Below are 26,362 nucleotides of genomic sequence, written 5' to 3'. Positions count from 1 at the left end.
ACTTCTTGAATGTTTTGTTGCTTAGAAATTTCTTCCGCCAGACACCTTAAATCAGCTCTCTCAAGTTCAAAGTTCCACAAATCTCTAGGGCAGGGGCAAAATGTCCCCAGTCTCTTTGCTAACACATAGCAAAAGTCTCTTTTGCTTCAGTTCCCAACAAGTTTCTCATCTCCATCTGAGACCACCTCAGCCTGGACCTTATTGTCCATATCACTATCAGGCTTTTGGTCAAAGTCGTTCAACAAGTCTCTAGGAAGTTCCAAACTTTCCCACATTTTCCTATCTTCTTCTGAGCCCTCCAAACTGTTGCAACCTCTGCCTGTTACCCAGTTCCAAAGTTGCTTCCATATTTTTGGGTATCTTCAATAGTGCCCTACTCTACTGCTACCAATTTACTGTATTAGTCCATTTTCACACTGCTGACAAGGACATACACAAGACTGGGAAGAAAAAGAGGTTTAATTGGACTTACAGTTTCACATGGCTGGGGATGCCTCAGAATCATGGCAGGAGGTGAAAGGCACTTCTTACATGGTGGTGGCGAGAGACAATGAGAAAGATGCAAAAGCGGAAACCCCTGATAAAACCATCAGATCTCATGAGACTTATTCACTACTATGAGAACAGTATAGGGGAAACCGCCCCCATGATTGAAATTATTTCCCACAGGGTCCCTCCCACAACATGTGGGCATTATGGGAGTATAATTCAAGATGAGATTTCAGTGGGGACACAGAGCCAAACCATATCACTTGGTTATTATATTTTTCAGTTCTTAAATTTTCACTTAGTTCTTTATAATTTCTATTTATTTGCTGAGGCTTTGAATTTTTTCATTTCCTTTAAGTATGTTCAAATTTTGCTCATGGAAGCATTTTTATCATGGCTGTTTTAAATACTTTATCAGATAATTCTAATATCTCTGTCATCTTAGTGTTGACAGCTATTGGTTTTCTATTTTCACTCAGTTGGAGATTGCATTAGCCCATTCTTGCATTGCTATAAAGAAATACCTGATATTGGGTAAGTTACAAGAAAAGAGGTTTAATTAGCTTATGGTTCCACAGGCTATAAAGGAAGCATGGCAGCACCTGCTTCTGGGGAGGCCCTAGGAAACTTTAACTCACAGCAGAAGCCAAAATAGGAGCAGGCATCTTATGTGGCAGGCACAGGACCAAGAGAGTGAGGGAGGATGCACTACACACCACACTTTTTAAACAACCAGCTCTCATGATGACTCACTCACTCTCACTCACTGTCATGAGAACAGCACTGAGGGGATGGTGCTAAACCATTCAGGGGATTCCTCCCCGATGATCCAGTCACCTCCCAACAGGTCCCTCCTCCAACACTGGGGATTACAGTTCAACATGAGATTTGGTGGGAACACAGATCCAAACCATATCAGATATAAGTGACTTTTAATTGAATCCTAAAAACTTTCATATTATGAGACTTTGTATCTTATTTAAATTTTCTGTTTTACTCGAATTTCTCAAACACTAATCTGACAAGGAAAGGGATGGGAGTCTCCTTACTATTGATGGAGGTAGAAGCCTGTATTCCCCATTCAGACTTCATTGTCACCCAAGGGATGGGGGACTTCTTTGTTACTGCTATATATGGGTGTGAGTTCCAGCTCCACGTGTAGTTTCTATGATCAACATGGTGGGGATGGTGAGTACTTATTGATAATGATGAAAGTCCTGACTCTCTATTAATGTTCTTCTGATACCACCCCTGAGGGGAGAGAGGATGGTACCTTATTACTGACCTTGGGAGTGGAAGTCCAGGCTATCACATGGCCTCCACAGGCATCTTGGTGGTGAGGGTGGGGGCAAGGCTGGTTACCAACCAGCATGAATAAATGTACTGGCTCCCTACTTGGCCTTCTCTAATATCATCCAGTGGGAGTGTTGGGACACCTAATTACAGCCCCGTGAGGGTGGATGTCTGGCCTCCCCACTTAACCTTTGCTGATTTAGTTGGGGATTGTACCAGAGTTTTTCTGTAGTGTTTGGTTGGAATAGAATAGTTACTGTCTAAAAGTTTTCTCTCCTTCTAGGCTGCCCCTTTCCTGGTCCTTTGGCTAGAGACAGCAAGCTTTTGTTAAGGCTTTCCGTATCTATAGATCTGTTGGTGTTTCTAGGCTGTCAACTTACTCTTCTCCAAGTCTGAGATAGATGAGGCTAAAAGAATATCCAAGGAACTCACCACAGTGTTGTTCCTCAGGTTCTAAGGCACATAGTTGCTCTACTTTCTTCTCTCCATTTTTTTCAGAGTCTTCTTATGTTTGTTTTGCACATAATGTTTAGCTGTATTTATAAATTGTAGATTGGTGATCTGTAGTTCATAGATGGCCTCAAGGTGTTTTAAAAGAAAGTGGGGCAGGTTGGAGTGGAAAGGTCTACAACCCCTTATCCAAAACCCTTGGGGACAGATGTATTTTTGTGTTCAGAAATATTTCTGAAGATATTATATATGATATTATAAAGAAATCATTGCTGACATTTATTAAAAACAATAAGGCAGACTTTATTCAGGGGGGCTACTATAATGGGGTTTTGTAGCAGGGAAGAGAGATGGGGCTGAACTCTGAATATAACAAGGACAAGTGGAGATTTATAGCCAAGGAACAGAGTGGGGGTCAGTGGACGGAAGATTACTAAGAAGTAGGGTAATTCTTCACTAGACTGTTTTAATAGGACTTTTTGTGGAGGGCAAGCCAGGTGATAAAGGTTGAGTGATGAGGAATTTCATCAGATATCAAGGGTGGGGAATTTTTTCTAAACTAACTTGCAGGATTCTTGCTAGAATTGGACTAAATAGGTTAAGGACACAGCTCAAGGTCAGGAACTAGTCAGAAAAAGGACTCAGAGAAGCCTGGCTCAGGTTGGGTCAAAGGAGAAAGTCTTTGTCAACATGATACCACTAGCAAGTTCTGGTACAGAATCCCAAAATCAAACATCTTAGTGCTTCTGCAGCAAAACATGAATATTCATACCAAGTTAAATAAAGACTATAAAGATCATTACTTCATGTCAGATAACTTATGAAAATCTTTTTAGGGCCAGGCCCAGTGGCTCAAGCCTGTAACCCCAGCACTTTGTGAGGCCCAGTTGTACAGATCCCTTGAGCTCAGAAGTTCAAGATCAGCCTGGGCAACATGACGAAACCCTGTCTCTACAAAACAAACAAACAACCAAAAATTAGCTGGGCATAATGATGTGTGCCTGTAGTTCAGCTACTCAGAAGGCTGAGGTGGGAGGATTGCTTGAGCCCAGGAGGTGAAGGTTGCAGTGAGCTGAGATTACATCACTGCACTACAGTCTGGGCAACAAAGCCAGATCCTGTCTCAAAAGAAAAAAGAAAAAAAAGAAAAAAAGGAAAAAATTTTTTTTCTGATTTTAGAGCATCTTATGAGTTAGGAATTGTGGGTCTATTTCACTGACTGTGTGTATCTACAGCTTGGCAGCTTGGTCTCAGCGCCCTCTGACTTGCATTGATAGTAACCGCACAACCTTCTGCAGGCATTTGGGTTTGTGTTCTTTGTGTCCTGAACCATTTTAAACTCTTATATTGAGTTATTTTGCTAGTGACTAACTCATTGAAAAATAGTTTACTTTAAAAATCTAGTATTTAGTTGAATATAGAAGCTTCTTTGTTAACAATGCCCTCCTCTTTCTGTAGATGAAGATGAGGAGAGTGAGGAATCAAGTGAAGAAGAATCTAGCTTGGAGAGTGATGAGGATGAGTCTGAATCCGAAGATGAGGTTTTTGATGATTCTATTTGCCCAACAAGTAAGTTAGATAAAACCATATGTTCTCTGTGAAGTGTGAATATTGATTGGCAATACTGAGAAGGCCCTTTTTTGGTATCTCTGTTCTCTGATAATTAAAAAAAAAGGATAGTTTAAAATGTATGAATAGAGTCTAATGAATACCCTTTTTAAAGTATACGAATATTTATTTATTTATTTATGACAGAGTTTAGCTCTGTTGCCCAGGCTGGAGTGCAGTGGTGCGATCTCAACTCACTGCAACCTCCACCTCCCAGGTTCAAGCTATTCTCCTGCCTCAGCCTCCCGAGTAGTTGGGACTACAGATGCCCGCCACCACGCCCGCCTAATTTTTTGTGTTTTTTTTTAGTAGAGACGGGGTTTCGCCATGTTAGCCAGGATGATCTCGATCTCCTGACCTCATGATCCACCCGCCTAAGTCTCCCAAAGTACTGGGATTACAGGCATGAGCCACCGTGCCCAGCTGGGATATTTATTTCTTAATTCAACAATATTCAACTTCTACTATGTGCCAGGCACTTATCTGACGCTAGGGATACATCAAAGTATAAAACAAACTCCTCCATCCTCATGGAGCTTATAGTCTGGTGGAGAAAGACAATAAATATAATAAGTCAATTAAACAGAATCTCAGAGGATGGTACATGCTATGGGAAAAGAAATGAAGGGAGTGCAGGAGTGAGGGTGGAGAGGAACGTTGCTATTTCCAATAGTATGGTCAGGGAAAACGTTAATGAATACTTTTGGGGGCTCTCTGGGTGATTTATTATCTGTTCTCTTAGGCAGCCATGTATGAGTGACAAATAATATGCAGACAATTGACAGTTGATTCAGAATTATAAATTGTGTAGCAAGTTTAATTTTATAAAGAAATGCCAGACTGTAATTTACATATATATTTTAGAGTAATCTCGTTTTTTGACAAACCTATTCAAATCTTTGTGTTGCAAATCTGTTTTGTAAGGGCGCTTTGACTAGTCTCCTGGAAATGCTTGGCAATTTACATTCACTGTTTTCACTGGTGAAACCCATCTGGAGCAGCCAGACCAATTTCCTACAGTTTCAATAGATGAACGGTTCAGTAGAGAAAAAAGACGTTTTGGGATCTGTAATTTGTTTTTCTAGACATTTCAAATGAAGTTTTAATTAAATTTTAAAAGTTTAATTTCAGATAAAATTTTGATCTTGTTTTACTTTTGAATACAATAGTCTTTAAAAATCATAATATTTACAAGCGAAATAGAGCATACAAACCTTCTAACGCCAACTCATTACTTTTTAGCAGGATAATTAAATGCCCTGAGCAATGACTCAGAGTTAGTGTGGTGATAGCACTAGGGCTAGGTCTAAACTTCCTGAATTCCATTTTAGTATTCCATTTCTACATTCTCTATGACTTGGTAGACAAAGGTGGCTCTTAGTGTGATACTGTGGAAAGAATAGAGAGATAATGCACTTGAATCCCATTCTGTTATGTACCAGTTATGTCACCTCTCTTAGACTTAAGGTATTCACCTATGTATGGGAACAATAGTTTCTGCCTTGCAGGATCTATGAGCCTTGAGTGAGATAATGTACATAGAGGGCTTAGCACAAAGCCTGCTTCAGAGTACTGCTTACAACATCAACACTATTATTATTATTATGGTTATTAATACTACTAATAATTTCAACCTGGAACAATTAAGCCGTAAGTGTCTTAAAAGCTGGCTAGAGTGGATCCATAAATAGACATTATTGATTCTGAATCTCCAAAGTTCACAGTTTTAGTACTACCTCATTCCATAACAAATGAGGCTGGTTTTTATTTTAATTCTCTTGGCAGATTGTGATGTGGCTCTTTTTGAGCTCACCCTTCAACTTCGAGAGAAAAGGCTGGACATTGAGGAGGCTTTAGTTGAAGAAAAGAAAGTTGTTGATAACCTCAAAAAGGAATATGATACATTGTCAAAAAAAGTATGGCGATCTGTCTACTTATTTATCCTCTCAAAATGCTACACATCCTCCTAGCTACAATATTGCCTTTTCATAGTAATGACAGTATTAGGACTTCTCAGAAAAGAAACATTTCAAATGTTAAGGCCAGGTTTTTTTCTCCCTAAATTGTGGTGGGGGACATTGCTTTTTTGATAATTGGACTTACTTTATCTCAGTCATTGGTCTCCAGACTTTTCTGATGAGTTTACTCTATAAGTGAAAAAAATGAAAATGGAGCCCCTCCCCATACAATAAATGTATATGTATTTATAAATTGTATTTATGAACCATTATATATTTTGTACAGTAGGAAACATCCACAAAAAACAGAAATTAAATAGAAGGAGATAAAAATAAATAGAAATAGAAATTCTGACATTTTCAATTTATACCCCAATAGATGATTTTTTTAAATCATCTGGGGTGCACGCATCCCATGTTGGAGACCACCAAGCTAAACGTCTGGTATAATATTGATAAATTTCTGCCTTAATCTGCTCACTTTCCCTCTTAGGTACTCTTGTCTAGAGCAACATCACTTAACTTCATTCATGTTCAGAAATATTTTTGATGTATTATTTCTCCTCTTGTGAATAGGAAATGATTTGGAATACTTTCACGTTTTCTAGGACGTGGAGAATGTGCTTTAGAATACTATAGTTAGCAGTTTCATTGCTTTAAAGCAATGAAATTTGTTGAAGTCATTATGACCAAAAAGACTCCCACCATTCTGTCAAAGACATTCCATGGTGATGGGCTGCTTTTCATGCACAAAATAAAAGGGAGATGAGGACATGTTTTCTGGGCACTTATTCACAAAATTTTATAACTCTGGAGTCATAGAAATGATTGAAAGGGTGATGTGGATCATAACTTGGCAGTAAGAAAATAATATGCATTCCTGAGTTGCAAACTGGGATCATGCACTTAATCACAGTCCAACGAAGCAGGTTCTGCTCATACTTTATTTCCTCCCAGGATGTCTTCATTCACCATCTTTAAGTGTATGTTCATTGAGTCTTGTCACCATTTCACGACATGGGGCTTTCCACAGGTGAAAATTGTGGCAACTAATCTGAATGCAGCGGAGGAGGCCCTGGAGGCTTATCAGCGAGAGAAGCAGCAGCGACTGAATGAACTGCTGGTTGTGATTCCGCTCAAGCTCCACCAGGTGATGCATCTGGGGAGGCTGCTCCATCCTGTCTGAGAAGCGTCATCACACCGAAGCTTTTCAGACAAAGATTCGTGGTTCACTAATGGGAAGAATCGTGGTTCTTTGTTGAGAATTCCACCTGTAGAATGACACCTACACTTGTCTTATCCACTGTCAGATTGCTATAAAAGAGTAACATCAAAACATGCATATTTCCCTATTGCCCATTAGCATTTTGGAAATCAGTCATTTCAAGTCTAGAGAAGCGAGGAGCCTATGATTTAAGAATGGAATGGTTCAGAGGGTGAAATCTTGGCTCTTATACCCATATCACTTGTCACACCATCTTGATCTATACATGGACTAATCATGCTAAAATGACCTTTGCTTAGTCTCTACTCATTGGTGAGGGAGGTCAAGACAAAAGGAAAATATTTTCTCTTTTTTACTTTTCTTGTTAATTTCTATTTGAATTGCAACTTATATTAAATTGCAGGAATACATATCATTAAGAGAAAAGGCTCATTGTATTGTGTTTTGTCAGGTTAAGAGAAAAAGCTGTATTTTAGGAAAACAACAACAACAACAAGATCAGCCTTATGTGTGTTTTGTGTAACCTGACCCAAACTGGATGAGCTCAATGTAGTGGTTTGCCTAGTATGCCAGCCCTGAAATGTTTGTCACATCATTATGCAGTAGATAATAGGCATGATCTGTGTGGGAGGATTTGCTATCCCCACAGAGATGTGATGTGGCTTTCTACCTGACAGCATCTTTCTGTGTTTGCCTGGCCAGTGTTACTCGGTGAGGAAGATGGAGAAGCCCAAAGGCAAGGAGCTAAACAAGGGGCAGAGAAGGAAGTGCGCCTCTTATGCTTTTTGTTGCCATATACAGAATCTGTGTTTTTATCTATTTGCTTTTGATTTGTTTTATGCTTGTAGATAGAGTATGTGGTATTTGGAGAAATACCTAGCGATCTTTCTGGTACTTTGGTCTTCTCTAACCACGCCTTGAGACGGCTGCAAGAACGAATCCGTGAGCTCCAGGAGGAAAATTCCAAGCAGCAAAAACTCAACAAAGAATGGAGAGAGAGACGTAAACAGCTCATCCGAGAAAAGAGAGAAATGACAAAAACCATACATAGTGAGTATCGAAGCCCATGGCCTTGCTAGTAAGGTTTATTGGTAAGAAAGGGAATTATCCAGGCGACTGTCTCCAACAGTCATTGCAGACTCAGAACCACTGAGAAGGGAAACAAGAACACCATGGCCTCTCGCTACTCACTGTTTCTCCTGATGGCAATGAAAAGTTCGCTTTTGTATTTTAAAGGGAGAAATCTTTTGTCATAGAATCATCTTCTCTTTGTGTATGATTAAAATGTAGAATAATACAATAGTAATACAATAGTAATTCAAGTGCAAGGCTACCCAGCTTAAGAAAGAGAACGCTGAGATACAATTGAAACCCCATCTCTTTCTAATGCGATTCTGCTGCTCCTTCCTCGGGGTTCACCATTAGGTATGCACACACACATATGGATGTGTCCACACACAATATGGAGACCTAACTTGCATGTTTTTAATTGTGATGATATTTATATCATTTTGTGGTTCACTTTATTGAACCAATTTTTGAGTTATCCATAAACTACAGATAGTTTATTCACTTTACTGCTACAGTATTCCATTGTATGAATATTAAAAATTTTATTTAGCCTCCTATTGATGGATATTTAAGATATTTCTTATTTTTCATTATTACAGACATTATTACAGTAAACCTTTTTGTACACATCTCCCTGTGCACATGTATGAGAAGGTGAAGCCTAGTACTGGATCTCTGGTTTACAGAGGGATATGTACATTTTCAGCTCTCCTGGGTATTGCCAAGTTGCACCCAAAGTGGTTGAACAAATTTATCCTCCCCCAGCAGTGTGTGAGAGTTACCCAGGCTCCGTATTGTCAGCAACACTTGATATTATCAGACTTTAATATTTTTGCCAGCCTGTGAGATGTTAAATTATATTTTATTGTGGTTTTTATACACATTTTTTGATTGCTGATGAAGTTAAACATCTTTACATACATTTATTTGCCAGTTATTTATTTTCTTTTCTGTAACTTGCCTGTCCCATCCTTTGCCCATTTTTTATTTCTACTTTTTGTTTTTAATTGATTTTAGGGAGTTCTTAATATGTTCTTTTTGTCCGTGTAATGCACTATAAATCTCTTCTAGTTTGTAACCTGTCTTGCCTTTTTTTTTTTTTTGAGACAGAGTCTCACTCTATTGCCCAGGCTGGAGTCTCACCTCTCTCGCGGTGGTACAATCTTGGCTCACTGCAACCTCTGGCTCCTGGGCTCAAGAAATTCTCCGGCCTCAGCCTCCGAGTAGCTAGGATTACAGGTGCATGCCACCACGCCCGGCTAATTTTTGTATTTTTTAGTAGAGACGGGGTTTCTCCATGGTGGCCAGGTTGGTCTCGAACTCCTGACCTCAGGTGATCTGCCTGCCTTGGCCTCCCAGAGTGCTAGAATTACAGGCGTGAGCCACCATGCCCAGCTATCTTTCTTTCTTTTCTTTTTTTTTTTTTACTTTGTCTGGTGTATCTTTTGGATACAGATGTTTTAAATCTTAATATAGTAATTTTTATCAATCTACTTATTTGTGGTTTGTGCACTATGTGTATGTATGTGTGTCTTGCTTAAGAAATCCTCTCCTATTTTGAGATCATAAAGATATTTTTTGGTCCAACGATTCCACTACTGGGCATATATCCAAAGGAAATGAAATTAGTCATCAGTATGCAGAGGAGATATCTGCACTCCTATGTTCACTGCAGTATTATTTGCAATTGCCAAGACACAGAATCAACCTAAGTGTCCATAAACAGATGAGTGGATAGAGAAAATGTGGTATATGTACACAACGAAATACTATTCAGCCTTAAAAAAGAAGGAAACCCTATTATGTGCAACAACACGGATAAACTTGGAGGACAATATGTTAAGTGAAATAAGAGGCACAGAAGGAAAATACCACATGACCTCACTTATATGCAGAGTATAAAAAGTTAAACTCATAGAAACAGAATAGAATGATGGTTACCAGGGTCTGTGGTTGTTGGCTGGGGTACTGTTTGGGGAGATGTTGGTCACAATAAAAAATTTCACTGAGATTCAAAGAACAATTTCAAGAGATCTATTGTATACTATGATTACTATAGTTAATAACAATGTGTTATATTATTGAAAATTGCTAAAAGTAAATTTTAAGTGTTCTCACAACAAAAAAAAGAAAGTATGTGAGGCAATGCATGAGTTAATTAGCTCAATCTAGCTATTACATAATGTATATGTATTTCAAAACAGCATGTTGCACATGATAATATATACAATTTTTGTCAATTTAAAAAGATAATTTTCAGTAGTTTCCTAATTAGTAGTGCCCTTCGCATTTGGGTTTTTAATCCACTTAAAATTGAGGTATAGAGTATAAGATGTATAATGTAAAGATAATTATCTTTTAAACTACTTTAGCAATTCTTGATATGTGGAACATACATATAAGCAGTGGAGTATGACAACAGAATGAACCCACCAACCCAACTTATTGACGATAATATTACCAACACTGTAACATCTACCTGTGTGCATTCTTTCCATCCCATTCTCTGTCTCCCCATATTCAGAGATAACCACTATTCCCAATTTTATGTTTAACATTCCCTTTCATTAAAAAATAGTTATAGCATATTTACATGTATTTCTAAATAATATATTGCTTTAGAACTTTGTAGAAATATTATATCATATGTAGCTTTTTGAAACATACTGTTTCATTTAATATATTCCTAAGAGTAGATGTGGTATAGCATATAGCTGTTGTCTTCATTGTTGTAAAATATATCATATGATTCTACTAAAATTATTCATTCTTCTGCTGACATTTAAATTGCTTTATGTTTTTTTGCTTTGACAATTCTGCTATGAAAATTCTTGTACATGGGATATGTTTACAAGCATTTCTAAAAGTATAAGGGTTTCATACCTAAAAGTAGAACAGGGTGGTAGGGCTTATAAGTGTTTAACTTTAAAAAATAATGTCACATTCTCTTCCAAAATGATTATATCAATTTACACTCCAATCAGTGGTCCTTAAGAGTCCCCTTTGAGTTACATACATCATTGAAAATACATAATCTTATTAGACTTTGAATTTTTGCCAAACTGGAAAGTATAAAGTGGTGACTCATGGTCTTAATTTCATTTTCCTAACCACTAATAAGGTTAAGCACATTTTGTACATCTTTGGGCCTTTAATGTTTTCTATTCTATAAAATGTCTGTTTGTATATTTTTCTCTTGATTTGTTTGCCTTTTAAAAAGTTGATATGTAGGAGTTAATTTTTTTGATCCTAGCCCTTTGTTGGTTATGGGTTTTTCAAATATCTTCCTTTGGTTTTTTGTTTTCACTTTTGTGGAGGCTTTTTAAAGATAATTAAAAATTTGTTTTCAACTTTTATTTTTGGTGGGTACATAGTAGGTATATATATAAGATATATGGGATATTTTTATATAGAGATACAATGTCTAATAATCACATCAGGGTAAATGAGGTATCATCACCTCAAGCATTTATCCTTTGTGTTACAAACAATCCAATGATACTCTTTTCGTTATTTTAAAATGTACAATTAAGTTATTATTGACTATAGTAACCCTGCTGGGCCATCAAATACCAGAGTTTATTTATTCTATCCAACTATTTTTGTACCCATTAACCATTCCCACATCCCCCACCCCCACTATCCTTCCCAGACTCTAGTAACTGTCATTCTACTCTATCTCCATGAGTTCAGTTGTTTTAATTTTTAGCTCTCATGAATAAGGGAGAGCATGCAAGTTTGTCTTTATGTTCCTGGCTTATTTCACTTAATGTAATGACTTCAGTTCCATACATGTTCTTGCAAATGACAAGATCTTTCTCTCATTGAGACAGGGTCTCACTCTGTCTCCCAGGCTGGAGTGCAGTAGCGCAATCCTGACTCACTGCAGCCTTGACCTCTTGGGCTCAGGTGATCCTTCTGCCTCAACCTCCTGGGTAGCTGGGACTACAGGCATACACCACCATGCCTGGGTAATTTTTTGCATGTTTTTGTAGAGATGGGATCTTGCTATGTTGCCCAGGCTGGTCTCCAACTCCTGGGCTCAAGCAATCGCCTGCCTCAGCCTCAGAAAGCCTAGACTTACAGGTGTGAGTCACTGTGCCCAGCTGAATCTTATTTTTTAATGGCTGAATAGTACTCCATTGTCTACATGTACCACATTTTCTTTATCCATTGTCCGTTGGGGGACAGTTAAGTTGCTTCCAAATCTTGGCTATTAGGAATAGTGTTGCAATAAATATGGGAGTGTAGGTTTATCTTCAATATACTGATTTCCTTTCTTTTGGGTATTTATCTAGCAGTGGGATTGCTGGATCATGTGATAGCTCTGTCTTTAGTGTTTTGAGGAATCTCCAAGCTGCTCTCCAAGTGGTTGTACTAATTTACATTCCCACCAACAGTGCATGAGGGTTTTGTTTTCTCTACATCCTCATCAGCATTTGTTACTGCCTGTCTTTTGGATAAAAGCCATTTTTTTTTTTTTTTTTTTTGAGACGGAGTCTCGCTCTGTAGCCCAGGCTGGAGTGCAGTGGCCGGATCTCAGCTCACTGCAAGCTCCGCCTCCCGGGTTCACGTCATTCTCCTGCCTCAGCCTTCCCGAGTAGCTGGGACTACAAGCGCCCGCCACCGCGCCCGGCTAGTTTTTTGTATTTTTTAGTAGAGACGGGGTTTCACCATGTTAGCCAGGATGGTCTCGATCTCCTGACCTCGTGATCCGCCCGTCTCGGCCTCCCAAAGTGCTGGGATTACAGGCTTGAGCCACCGCGCCCGGCCAAGGGTAAAAGCCATTTTAACAGGGGTGAGATGATATCTCATTGTAGTTTTTATTTGCATTTCTCTGATGATCAGTAATGTTGAGCACATTTTCATGTACCTGTTTGCCATTTGTATGTCTTCTTTTGAGAACTATCTCTTCAGATCTTTTGCCCATTTAAAAATTGGGTTAGTATATATTTTTCTATAGAGTTGTTCAGGCTCCTTATATATTCTGGTTATTAAGCCCTTGTCAGATAGATAGTTTGCAAATATTTTCTCCAATTCTGTGAGTTGTCTTTTTACTTTGTTGATTGTTTTATGGTGGCTTTTGATGAACCATAACTATGTGATTTTAATTGATCAACCTTTTATTTTAGGGTTAATAATTTCTAAGTTTGTTTTTTAAATTGCAGTAAAATAATAAAGTATAATATTTATGATTTTAACCATTTGTAAGTGGACAGTTCAATGGCACTAAGTACATTCATACGATTGTTCTACCATCACCACCATCCATCTCCAGAACACTGTTCATCTTCCTGAACTCCATATCCACTAAACAGTAACTCCCATTTTCCTCTCCCTCCACTCCAGGAAACTGCCACTCTACTTTCTGTCTCTATGAACTCGAGTACTCGAAGTACTTCATAATGAGGAGAATAATACAGTATTTGTCTTTTTGTGACTGGCTTATTCTATTTAGCATAATGTCTTTCAGGTTCATCCAAGTTGTAGCATGTGTCAGAATTTTCTTCCTTTTTAAGGCAAATAATATTCCATTATATGTACATGCCACATTTTGTTTACCCATTTATTTGTCAATGGGCAGCTGGATTGCTTCCTACTTTTTGGCTGTTGTGAATAGTACTGTGATGAACATGAGTGTACAAATATCTATTTATGTCTCTGCTTCCATTTCTTCTGGATATGTGCCCAGAAGTGGGATATATGGCTGGACCATATGGCTTAGAAGTGATGAATAACACTGCAGTTAGCTTGTTGCCTTTCTCCATCCCTAGATCCAATGGGGAAGAAGAAGAGAGCCTAGAACATGAGGGTGAGAAGGAGAAAGTTCTATCCATTCTAGGGAGAACACAGCCCATGGCCGTGGGGAATGTGGGTTGTAAGTGTTCCAGCAGACTTTATGTCCCTAGTGAGCATTACCTGGCCTCGTCAGCTCAGGAGAAGGACATTGGGCTGGCTCCACAATGGAGCTGGCAAGGATCAGAGTACATGTTCTGGTATGTGAGGCTGCTGTGCGAGAGGGCAACCCCTTGCATGGGGGTGGAGCTAAGGGGAAATCAAAGCTCTTACTGAGGAGGCCAGGCAGGCAGCCACAGGCCAGCACACGTGCCCATCATCCATTCATCATTTCATTTGCATCACTGATTATCATGGCCACCACATTATACATGTCCATGGGGTAACACGTAGGATAGAAAGTGAATAGCCTCTCCTGGATTGCGCATAATGGCAGCCATGCCAATTGTACTATTCTAATTCAAACGTAAATTGTAACAGTTATGCCCAAATACTAATTTCTGCACTATAAAATAATTGAATCATCTCACTACATATTAAGGCCTTCAGACTTTGCTCAGGGGAGAGTCTGGACATTGAGGAAGTCCTGTTGGAAGATCATGTTTTCCTGGAGAGGTGTTCTAGTGTTCTCACATTGGGGAAAGACAAAAACTAAAGTAAAAGATATTGCATGTTAGATATGACATGTTAGATAATTGCTAAGAAGAAAAATTAAACATGGATTGAGAAAAAGAGTGCTGAGGTCAGCAGGGGCAGGGACAGGCTCCATGGAAAGGCAGCACGCCTGATCAAACGCGGTTCTCCCTGGCTAGAGGGTAAGAGCCTGCCCTTAGACACAGCTCCAGTGTCAGCTTGCTTTTAGAAAATGGGCTGGGAGGAGCAAGCCATGTGGGTCTCTGGGGAAGAGCAGTTCAGATTGGAGGAAAGGAGGCTGAGGCGAGCCTGGCATGTTTGAGAAGCACAGAGGAGGCCAGTGTGTCTAGAGTAGGGTGGTAAGGAGGAGAGGCATGAGAAAGCAGGGGGAAGAGAAAGCAGGGTAGGCAGGCCGACCATACAGGGCGTCCTGAATTCCCAAAGGGACTGTCATTATTTACTTGGAGTAAGATGGAGACTTCTCTGAAGTGCCTGCTCTGTTCTTAATACTAGATGCTGTAAAATGCCATATTTGAAAAAGTTGACAAGCTCGTAATCTAGTCGGTGCCTGTTAAGAGTCTGAGGAGGGGCAGATCAGTCTGTGAGCCACTTGGGGACATTGAGTCAGTTTTATACAGGATTCAGAAGGTGAAAAGACAATACTGAATGGGCATTTTAAATGAGGAAAGCAGCAGGCAAATAATCACAGAAGAAAAATCACTGATGACATAAAATCTTTCACTGTCTTGCAAAAGCAGTTCCTTAGAACGTTATTGTTTCTGGTGTTCATTTATAACAATGGGAGCCATTGAACAACCTGAGCCAGTGACTGTCTTCTTTTAGAAATGGAGGAAACAGTCCGTCAGCTCATGATCAGCAAGTTCGGCCGTGTGGTAAACCTGGAAGCCCTTCAGACGCTTTCTGTTAATACAACACTTGAAGAACTGAAGATCAGAAAACTTCGAAAGGAGCTAGCGAATGCGAAGGAGATGAAGATGTGGGAGGTAAGGAGGAGAAGGCAGGTGATCTTTGGTTGAATCTAGTTGGAGGCAAGAAATCCCAGGGAGCAGGAAGTGGTGCCGTGAAGCATCTATGTAGCTGGAGCCAGTCTGTGAGCCCCGTTTGGCTGCCCCAGGATCTTAGGCCTCTCTCGGCTTCCTTACTGTTCACTTAGTTAGAGGGACTTGTTTATCTTGGAGTGAGAGCACCAGCACTAGGTTTTGGGGTCCAGGGTGCATATAAATATGACGTGAAATGGATGAAAGATTATGGAGAGGTCCCATTTTGAGACTTACATTAATGTATAAATGTTCTGCAGGCAAAAATTATATTTAAAAATGCTCAGCATCACTAATCATCAGAGAAGTGCAAATTAAAACCACAATGAGAAAATGAAATATCATCTCACAGCATTCGGGTAAAGAAAATGTGCTGTGTATGTGTGTATATGTATATAGAATACCATGGATTACTATGAAGCCATAAAAATATGAAATCATGTCCTTTGCAACAACACAGATGGAGCTGGAGGCCATTATCCTACATGAAATAACTCAGAAACAGAAAATCAAATACTGCATATTCTCACTTATAAGTGGGAGCTAAACAATGGGTACATGTGGACCTAAAGATGAAAATAATAAACACTGGGGACTCCAGCATCCAGGAGAGGATGGTGGGGTGAGGGTTGAAAAATTACCTACTAGGTACAACATTTGCTATCTGGGTAATGGGTCCACTAGAAACCCAAACCTCACTATTACACAATATACCTAAGTAACAAACTTGTACATGTATGCCTGAACCTAAATTTTTTAAAAAAGTATAACTACTCTGACCGTTTTAGAAATGGAGCAGCTCTCCTCTCAGGCTAGAATTGTATTACTGTATGGCTTTTGCATGGTGTGCCAATTTGGAAATGATGAAACACCTTTAAGTAATAAATTTGGTAACAAGTCATAGACTGGCTGACAGAGTCTTAGAGGATGTCAATGCCTACATATTGTTCCCTGAGCCATGAGATGAGCCATGCCCTTGTTCCAGCCTGATTCGGTGGTAGGAGCTTTCACAAAGATTTTATAAGTCCACAAAATCATGATGACTTCTCCAGCTTCCTGTCTTATCTCATTAGCAGATGGGGTAGGAGGAGAGCTTCCTAGTGCTGTGTTGTCTAATGGTTCCATCTCAACTTTTCTAATCCAACATGTACCACTGTACTTTAAAGAAGCAAATAGTGTTCATGTCAGTGGGACTGGTCCCTATTAAGGGAATGTTGGCAATAATATATGCAATCTAAAATAATTTGTTGGAAGCCTGGGCAATATAGTGAGACACTGTCTCTACAAAAAATAAAAAAAATTAGCTGGGTGTGGTGTTGCACACCAGTAGTCCCAGCTATTTGAGAGGCTTAGGCAGAGGATCACTTGAGCCCAGAAGTTTGAGATTGCAGTGAGCAACTAATGGAGCAATAAGAAAACAAAAGAAAGCCATTATACATACGTGTGGCCATTGAAGCCATCTACCTTAAGGGTCCAGGGCCAAGACTGGGGAACGATGGAGAAAGAGCAATATAGAAAAGTTAGCTGCTTAAATTATCATCCTTCCTTTTTAGTAATGAGTACCAGCAATCAGTATGCATAGTGATTTCATTCCTCAATAATACAATGATGTCCATATCTATCTTATTTCTACCTACTCCTATTCTTGAGCATGCTTACATTTTTATCTTTAATCAAACCAGGCCCAATGCAATTGTTTCTGTTGCATTTTCCTATTGGCTTCTGATTATATTTTCATATGGGCACATAGTTCCATTTGCCTGATAATTTTGACCAAATCTGGACACTCATTTTTCTTCATTTCTTCTCTTATTCACTACATCTATTTTGCATCTTCCTACCCTGGTAGGAAAAGATTGCTCAAATGCGATGGGAGCTGATGATGAAGACAAAAGAACACACCAGAAAGCTTTATCAGATGAATGATTTGTGTATTGAAAAGAAGAAACTTGATTCTCGGTTGAATACACTACAGAATCAGCAGGTATGTTCTTTTTCTTCAGACCCTTTTTCAGAATTGAGGAAGCTCTGTTAAAGGTAGCTATTCACAAGAATGTTAAGTACTGGCATTTAAACAAACCTTGCTTGATCTTGGACCACTTCCAGACCATCTGCATCCCTCAGGACACTGAGTTGGTGTTAGCCACATTACAGTGGGCCTGAGGGACTAGCTTTATTGAATGCCTCTTGGGTGCCATGAACTCATATACGTACTAATCAATAGAATTGCCTTGGTCCTGGAGACGTGTGAGGTTACTTAGGTATAAATAATGACACCATTATATTCCCTGAATTTGGTGTCAAACATCTATTTCCAATATCTGCTTATTTCATTTGACTTGAAGTGGGCATCTCGAATGGTGAAATCTACCTGGTTATCTTATTAAAATGCTTGTTACTTTGTGTGGGTTTCAACTTGCTATTATATAATATTTAGCCAGCCTAACGTTATACTTAATACATTGTATGTGGTGGATAATACTTAATAAACATTTACCCAATCCAAGTCTTGCCCTCTACGAACCTAACACGTGTATAGCATATTCTAAACTCGATGTTATATACTTAACAATATTACCTGCAAAAGGCCAGTTGTTTCTCGTGGTCTTCTTTGCTTTATGTTTTCTTTCAGCACCCTGGAAATGGTCTAAGCTAGGTGTTCTAACAGTTTGGTCCTCTGAAGAGGAGCATCAGCATCACCTGGGAACTTGTTTGAAATGCAGGTGCTAAGGCCCCAACCCAGTTGTACTGGTTCAGAAGCCCTAGGAGAGGGACCCAGCAGTCTGCATGAACCAGCCTTCCCGGCGATTCTGAGGCACACTAGAGTTTAAGAATCATTGGTCTAAACAAAAGTCCCAAAGTAAGAAATAATGCTGTTTATTCCATGAAAAGTGAATTAGGAGGATTAGGAAGGCTTATAATTGAAGATTAGATGTGAAAGAAGACTAGAATTTGAATGTTGAGGGGTCTTTTTCCACTGAAGAACTTTTGAGTGAAGGATCAAGGCAGTGTTTGAGAAGGTTAATACCTAACCCAAATCTTCACAGATTGAGCAGTTAGTCAACATGTGTTGAGCTGATGTGCTTTGATCAGTCCAGATACGTTGGAGAGGAAACAGCTTAGAGGCAGGAGATCAGTTGAATGGGAGAGGAAGTTACTAGTATCTGTCTCTTTACACAGTATATCTTTACATGTATGGCCTCTTCACATAGGATATCTCATTTAATCCTCAAAACACTACTTTCTAAAGCTCCGAGGAGCTCAGTAACTGCTGAAGCTCTCAGAGCTAATGCATGGTGAAGTTAGTTTTGAAATTCGGGTTTGTCTGCCTCCAACGCTGACTCCATTGCTTCTTACAATGATGTAGGCGTGAATTGGGATATAGCTGGTGACAGCAAAAATGTGTCAAATGTCAAAAGTCATTTCAAAGTAAGAATAGCCAAAATTTGATTGAGTCTGGTGAGGAGAAGGGGGGGAAAGTGAGGTGACTTCAAAATAACCTACTGGAGTGACTCGGCATGAGTTGGTATATGAGGCATGCTTTTAGCTACAAGTAACCAAAAGCCCTACTAAGAGTAGCTTAAACAAATAGGAGTCATTTTTCTCACTTGACAAGAAGTCTAGAGGAAGATGACTACAGGCTTTGGTTTTGTAGGTCATGATGCCAGAGCCCGTATCTCTGTGATTTCCCAAAGTTTCCGTCAAAGTCACACAGCAGCTGCTTCAGCTCCCATGTTTCACATCCATGCACCAGCCTCTTCTGTCCCTTTTATTAAGGAGCAAAAGTTTCAGATTATATCCACTTAGCTCTCTCTAGCTGGAAGAGAAAATGGGTAAGGTTAGTGTTTAGCTTTCATGGCCTCTAGAATAAAAGTGAGCAAGGGAAAAGAGACAGAGGGTGCTGGGTAACCCTTACTTACTATGAAGGTCTGCTATAGTACATAGGAGTAATGGAAAAAGTATGGACTTTTAGCATCAGGCAACCTGATTCTAACCCTGCTTCCAGCTTGACTTGGCCAGTTAATGACTCCCTGAATCTCAGTGTCCTTATCTGTAAAACTGGAATGATACCACCCAGTTCAGAGTCGTTTTGGGGATTAGATAAGAGAGCATATGCAAAGCACTTTGCACAGAGTGGGCATCACACCAGTATTATGTGTTTCCTTTCACAGATGTATTCATGCATTCGAATGCTATTGAGCATCTGCTTATGTAGAAAGCACTAGGACAGGTATTGGCAGAGTGGTGAGGCTTAGTCCTATGGGGCCCTGTTTCTAAAAGACAGCATCTAGCAAGAAAGATAGGTATCAAACAAGCACTTTGGTCATGCCATATTAAGTTGCCATTCTTTTAGATTTAAAAAATGGTCAAATATCATAAATATTATATGGTTCAGAATGAACCATATAATATTCTGTAAATTATAGTGATATATATGTATAATGGATGTTTCAATAAAACAGAAAGCAGGAAATCCTAACCTAGTCCATGGGGCAAAGAAGGCCTCCCTGAAAGTGATGTGTGAAACATGAGTAGGATTCAGCGGGACAGGGAAATAACTCAGATGAGGAAACAGAAGATTTCATTCTGGGAACCGAAATACGGGCTGTACAGAAAAAGGAAGACATACTCTGTCTTTTATTATTCCAGTGATGAGCTCTCCAGGTAATGAATGACTGATAGCTAGCTTAAAGTATACTCATCCAAAGAGGATTTGCACTTGAAGAGTTGTTCATTAGTCCAAAGGCACACATTTCTAACGGTGGGATTTTAGCAGAGGAATTGAAGCCTCCTAAGATTAAGGAGCAGTGGCTGTTTAGGGTGACTGTCAGGCCAGCACTCATCACAGATACACAGTATAAAGGCATGGAGTTTTTCACATGCCACATGATGCTTCAACAGGGAGCTGTTTTCTTTCAACAGGGCAATGCCTTCCAGAGCCTTCGGGAAGCAGATGTTGTGGCAAGAGAGGAGGTCACTGAATTGATCCAACTCCAGGCGGAAAGGATTTCAGCCTTAAAGGAGGAGATTGCTCTTTTGCGTAGGAAAGGTGGTCTTATCCTCCCCCCGATTCGGTCTCCACAAGAGAAAGAGATGCAGCCCGCGGACCTTTGAGTTTGCTGTTTTCGCAAACCCATGCAAGATTTCTGACATAACTCACCTGAAGTTCTGTCTCCTCGTCACCTCCAACAATCTTATTACTTTAAAGTTAACTTGTTTGAAAGTCTAAAACCAGATCTAGTCACGTAGCTTTAAGAATCTCTCTACAATTTGGTTATCTTAGAACCGAATGCAGCACCCAACCTCTGTTATGAAACGGAATAATTTTAGATGTTTTGAACCTACTAGATTGAATATGAAGTCTCAGAAGGCTGTTTCATGATTGCTGTAAATCATCTGTAATATATTTTGTTTTAGGAAAATTCGATTTGGGGGTATGCTGAATTTTTAGCCATTGGCAAGAAAAACTATCATTCAGTAATTCGTGAGAAAACTTTGTTTTCTTGATCCTTAGAAAATAAACTTAGATGTCATTAAGTGTTCTCTGAGAGGATGCAGGAGAAAAAGACATTTTGCCAACTATATCTTAGAGCAGAATTGCAACTTTCAGTTTTGGCATTGTTGACTTCATAAAGCAGTTATTTGAGGGCTCGGGAGTCAGGAAATACAAACAGATATGGCAGAGCAGTTTGCTTTGGGTTGGCAGAAAGCAGGAAAATAACCAGCCTTCTTGGATAGCCCAGTTTTTGTAGACTCCTCAGTTCTGAGTGGACCAGAGGGGTGTGCTTAATAAAACAGTCAATAAGGAGGCTTTTCTCTAAAGATTTCTGCAACTCCATCAGAATTCTAAGTTTTCCCCGTAGTTTCTCATGTCCTCTGCCATTTTCTTCAGGTTTTACTTGGGCCATTTGCTGGTTTTGATATAGACGAGGAGACAATGAAATAGATTTACCTTAGAGATCATCTTTCACAATCACTTTTGATTATGCATAACATTTTAAACTAATTTAAGAGGATCCTTTTGGTTTGGGGGTAAGTGCTCATTGAAGCTCATGGCTGTAACCACTGAAGGATAATCTCACTGACATTTAGAATCCTGTTAGTAACAGAGCATAGCTCTTTAGATTAAGACCTTTGTATTAATGAGTGACTCCATTGAGGCTGTTCCAGGATAAGCTGGTCACCGAGAAGGGTGGGTGAAGAAGGGAACATTGCATAAATATAGAAGGGAACTCAGCAATGCCTAGTCTTCCTCACCTGTGATTAACCTGCTAATCTGCCCCCCAAAATTAGATACAGGACTTGCTTTCTTTGTACATCAGAATATTCTTAGAGGTGGCAACTTGGCCTATTTTCTTCCTAAGATTCCTTCATATTCCTATTTAAGGGGTCAGAATACCTTATTGTTTTCACTTGTCACCATTAATTTCTGATGTAGTCACCTCTCTACTGGAGAGCACCCACTTATTTTTAAAAAATCACTTTCTTTGTTGTATATCCTAAACCATGTGTGCCTTTTGAGTATTTTTAAAAATATGCAAGTCATAGCCCTGAATGTCTTATTTATTGTGGTAAAAAATTACCCCAAACTTAGCTTGAAACAACAAACTTATGATCTGACCCAGGAGTGAGAGGGTTTCTGAGGTCCAGGAATCTGGGGACAGCTTGGCCGGGTGTTCTGGCTCAGGGTCTCTCGTGGAGCTGCAGTCACACTAGGAGCTGGGGCTGCAGCCATCTGAAACTTGGCTGGAGCTGGAGGGGCTACTAACAAATTCACTCCCTTGGCCATTAGGCAGGGCTTCAGTTCCTCGCCATGTGGGCCTCTCCATAGGGCTTCTCAGGACATGACTTCTCCCAGAGCAAGTGATCCAAGAGTGAGGGAGAGAGCAAGAGAGAATGACGCACACAAGAGCCACAGTCTTTTACAGCCCAAACCCAGAAGTGACATACCGTCACTATTGTCATATGGGTCACAGACTGACTCTGTGTGATGTAGGAGGGGGCTGAACAGGGTGTAAATGTCAGGTGAGGGTTACGGGGGCCTTCGTAGGGGCTGGCGGCTGCAAGCAGCAGCTACCTAGAGAGAGTGGCTGGTCTCTGAGAAAAGTCTAGAGGCGATACCATCCCCTTGGTAAGAGAATCAGGAGAAGTTATGTTATCTTCCTGGGCCTCATTACCTGACAAATGAAGGATTGGTAGAATGGATTCCTTCCCATTCTGAAATTCTGATTCTGATGGCAGCAAGGGTGAACCTAGAGTCTATGGAAGAGCCACGTCAGGATTTGCTGCGCATTTCAACTGAGAGGAAAACTAATCGGGATAATTATTCCCAAACTGAGCTAAACTAAATCACTAGTTAATTCTGCAATATTCAGGGCTTCATTCCGCATGTTTGCAGAATTGACAATACAGTTAACACTCAATTACTTTATTTTGAATTGGACAAAAAACGTTGATAGCTTTAGGTTCATTTCAACTTGATTCCAGGCTTAGTCTTAAATCTGTAGTTAAGTTAGAGCACCTGAATCTTTGGGAAGTTAAGCTTCAAACCCAAGTAGACCAACAAGGTGTGGCATGGGTGGGTGGCTGGGAAGCTGTCCTGCTCCTGGCACACTTTCCTGCCTCCTGCTGTGCTCCCAGAGGAGCAGCCTCACCTCTGAGGGTGAGGCCAAAAATCAGCCTACACTGAGTTACTTGTGGGTCAATTGTTCATATAACTTGGCTATTCTGAACTCTCATCCATAGTATCGCCGATGATCAATCTCAGCATTAGAAGAAACAGAAACCGCAGAGTCCAGCCCCTCTGTCACAACTTCAGAGTAAAGGAGTTGCTCATGCCTGCCAGCCAGCCTGTCCTACCACAGCGGGCTCCCCACTTAGGGAGGTCTGTGAGCCATGCGCTAAACATTTCTTTAGAGCTAAAACCATTGAGTGCTATGATTCCAGTGCTGTGCAGAAAGCAGATGTTTCACATATCACTTCAGAAAAGCTCGCCAAAATTCATTTTTCAACTACCTTAGATCAAGGAGAAAAAAACAAAAGAAAAAACGTAAAAAACCAGTGTGGCTAGAAGGTGAGTTACAGCTCAGATTGGGAGGCCTCTGGAGAGCAAAGCAATGACTGAGAGCCTTAGCTCTACCCACTCCAGAAGTGAGCTCTGGGCCGTGATGCCAGGTTGTCTGAAATCACAGTATCTTATTTTTTCTCTTCTCTTCCCTGCTCTGCTTCTCATTTCCTATCATTTACCTGTTCCTTACAGTCCTTCTTTTTAAAAAATATTTTTAAAATATTGCTTTCCTGAAAACCACGCTGCATTTCCACAAGAAGTTCTCTCTGACGTTGAACTGTTGATGGAAAAAGGATGCAGAAGTCTGAGGAATAGCAGGTGCTATACTTATTTTGGCCAGCAGAGGATGCACTTGCCCTAAACAGTCAGAGTGACTCAATGCCCCAGGCTTCCCTAGGACCCTGTTTATCAAATTCTTCGGGTTTAGAAGCCAGGGTCTGGCCCCCACTTAATGAGATTGTCTCAAGTGGCATTTCATCTGTAACTCAATTTTACTGAAATCTAGAAAATACAGCCCCCCCCCCCACCCTCTCCAGCCCCAAAACTCAAAAGTGTAGTAAGGTTTTCATTTGTAAGCATCAGTCTCCATCTAGTTCCACTTCCACATACTAAAGATTTTAAAATTTCAATTAAAAAAAGAAGCTATGGTTGATCCTTTGGTTGGACAACAGTATGTAAATGTTGATTTTAAACTAGTGAGTCAACTACTCTGGCAATGTTGGTGTATCTTTGGAAAGAAGGGAAGTCACCAAGTGAATTTATCACACACCGTATGTCCATGTGTGGCACAGCACTTAGCTATCGTATTTTGGAGAAAATACTTGGTCTTCAACACACACCTATATAAAAAAGATTAGTTTTATGTCTTCAATATGACCTAAACTTCATCTCAAGTCCAGTTGGTAAGAGAACTGTGACTGTTTTTCCTGGTCTGCTGTACAACGGTTCCCTTGTGGACGAGACAGTAATGTGTTCTGTATGAATCCAAGCACAACTGACATTCACTGTTTTAAAAAACAAAAAAGAGAAACCTTTGCTACCTTTTCCAGATCTCATTTCTGAAGGACCTGAAAATACTGTAAGTGGGTATCTTCTTCAAATACTCAGAGACTGAATTCTAAGATCTAAAGAAAATGCTGACTCACACATGACTCAGTTGAAGGTTACAGGGAAGACTAAACATTTATTTAGAAGTTACAGTGTTTGTTTTTACAGAGATATGTTGCCACGGATTATTGATTCTGGAAGGTTTTTTAATGCTCATAGTGCTGTACACATCTTGGTCTGTTCTCATGGGCATCGTAGGAAAATGTTCCAGTAGCACCGGATCCAGCCATCTGTGTGGGTGTCTCCAGGTTGTGATACTGTGACCCTTGCTTTTCAACCTCGTGGTTGTGAGGAACCATGTGCCTTGGATCCTTCCTCTTGCCAGCTTATCTGTGGGCCTCCAGCAGCCTCGTCTGCCACTGCAGAGGCCCCAGGTTAGGAGTCTGTCCTGTGCCAGCCTGTGCGGCGCTTTCCTGGGGGACTCCTGTTAGGTGGCGGCTTCTTTCTTTTCCCTCTCCAACCTCAACAGGTAGGATTCCTTATGTCTCTCCAGAATTATAAAACATATACATTATTTACAAGTGCATAAATATATAAATATGGCTATAATAGAAAAATAAATACCAATTTTCTCTGTCTCTTCTTTAAAAAAAAAAAAATATATATATATATATATATATATAGTCTTTCTGGGATATTGGATTCTGCCTAAATTGTGGGAAGTGGTGTTTCAAAAGACACACACACCGGTGGCCCCGGGGAGAGCTGCATTCCAGGTTCCTGTCCTACGTAGGCCCCTGTGGGGTGCTGGGGACACCAGTCTCCTCCACCCACTTGGCAGGAGTCAGGACTGTCCACCTCTTCAACTGGTACAAGGCCCAAGCAGCATGGGGGCCCTGAGGGAAGAAAGAGTAGGAACCATTAAAATCCAGACTGACTGAGGAGCCAACACCCAGTGGCACTGGGCCAATCTCTATCTATGGTGGAGGTGGTTACACTGGCTCTGGAAAGGACAGAAACCACCGAGACAAGGGCACTTCGGTTTCCTCCGAGGTCTCTCATCGAAACAGGGAGGGCCACTTGCACCCATTTCCCACTCATGCTGGGACCGCAGAGACTCCAGCACTGAGCCCACAGCACAGGAGCAGATGAAGTCAGTGGAGCCCGCGAAACGCAGAAGGAAGCCCTGCTCTGTGTTTAGGCTGCTAGTCCACCCTTTGCTATGGCTTCTGGTTACAACTATCCCACTCACAATCCAGTCCCCCCGGACTGACACAGTCCAGTTTAAATGATGCTGGGTCGAGCTTTAGGACCCAGCATCTTTTAAATTTAATCTCCTAGAGACAGGGTCCAGGATCTGCCTATACATGGGCATGCACACAGAGAAGCTAAGAAACATTAGTGGACACTTGGTGAGGGCACCAAGTATCCACTGATTTCCAAGGAGACTAGCATGGAGGGAGACAATGGGATGGGCTTAGTGCAAATGGCCCCAAACTCCTTGGAGAAAAAGTTCTGTGGAAGTACAAAGAGTTATGATGATGATGTTTATAAGAATTTGGCTCCTTAATGATTGAGGCAACCTTATTCCTTAATTAAGAGACAAGCCTCAACAAAGCCAGGCATTTCAGAATGATTAGAGAATGCCTCTTAGTGTGATGAGCGG

General features: G+C 40.3%; 2 protein-coding genes across 13 annotated transcripts in view; one reads left to right on the top strand and one right to left on the bottom strand.

Annotated features, from left to right (window-relative positions):
- CFAP44 (cilia and flagella associated protein 44) overlaps nt 1–22,129 on the top strand; it is a 148,147-nt gene extending 126,018 nt beyond the window's left edge. For all 5 annotated transcript variants that reach the window (XM_009199989.4, XM_003893935.5, XM_017955139.2 and 2 more), the window contains 7 exons: nt 3,691–3,801; nt 5,626–5,756; nt 6,832–6,948; nt 7,872–8,073; nt 15,367–15,527; nt 17,431–17,565; nt 20,505–22,129. In XM_009199989.4, the coding sequence (XP_009198253.2) occupies nt 3,691–3,801; nt 5,626–5,756; nt 6,832–6,948; nt 7,872–8,073; nt 15,367–15,527; nt 17,431–17,565; nt 20,505–20,696 (1,049 nt within the window). In that variant the 3' untranslated portion in view covers nt 20,697–22,129. The remainder of the gene's footprint in view (nt 1–3,690; nt 3,802–5,625; nt 5,757–6,831; nt 6,949–7,871; nt 8,074–15,366; nt 15,528–17,430; nt 17,566–20,504) is intronic.
- A 2,683-nt stretch (nt 22,130–24,812) lies between these two features.
- The window catches only part of BOC (BOC cell adhesion associated, oncogene regulated), a 75,457-nt gene continuing 73,907 nt past the window's right edge, over nt 24,813–26,362 (bottom strand). For all 8 annotated transcript variants that reach the window (XM_021934063.2, XM_009199983.4, XM_009199986.4 and 5 more), the window contains one exon: nt 24,813–25,592. In XM_021934063.2, the coding sequence (XP_021789755.1) occupies nt 25,405–25,592 (188 nt within the window). In that variant the 3' untranslated portion in view covers nt 24,813–25,404. The remainder of the gene's footprint in view (nt 25,593–26,362) is intronic.

This window comes from Papio anubis, chromosome 2 (genome assembly GCF_008728515.1).
Source record: "Papio anubis isolate 15944 chromosome 2, Panubis1.0, whole genome shotgun sequence".
In the NCBI taxonomy this organism is placed as follows: domain Eukaryota; kingdom Metazoa; phylum Chordata; class Mammalia; order Primates; family Cercopithecidae; genus Papio; species Papio anubis.
Note: the sequence above shows the minus strand (reverse complement) of the source record. Positions and strands in the feature narration are given on the sequence as shown.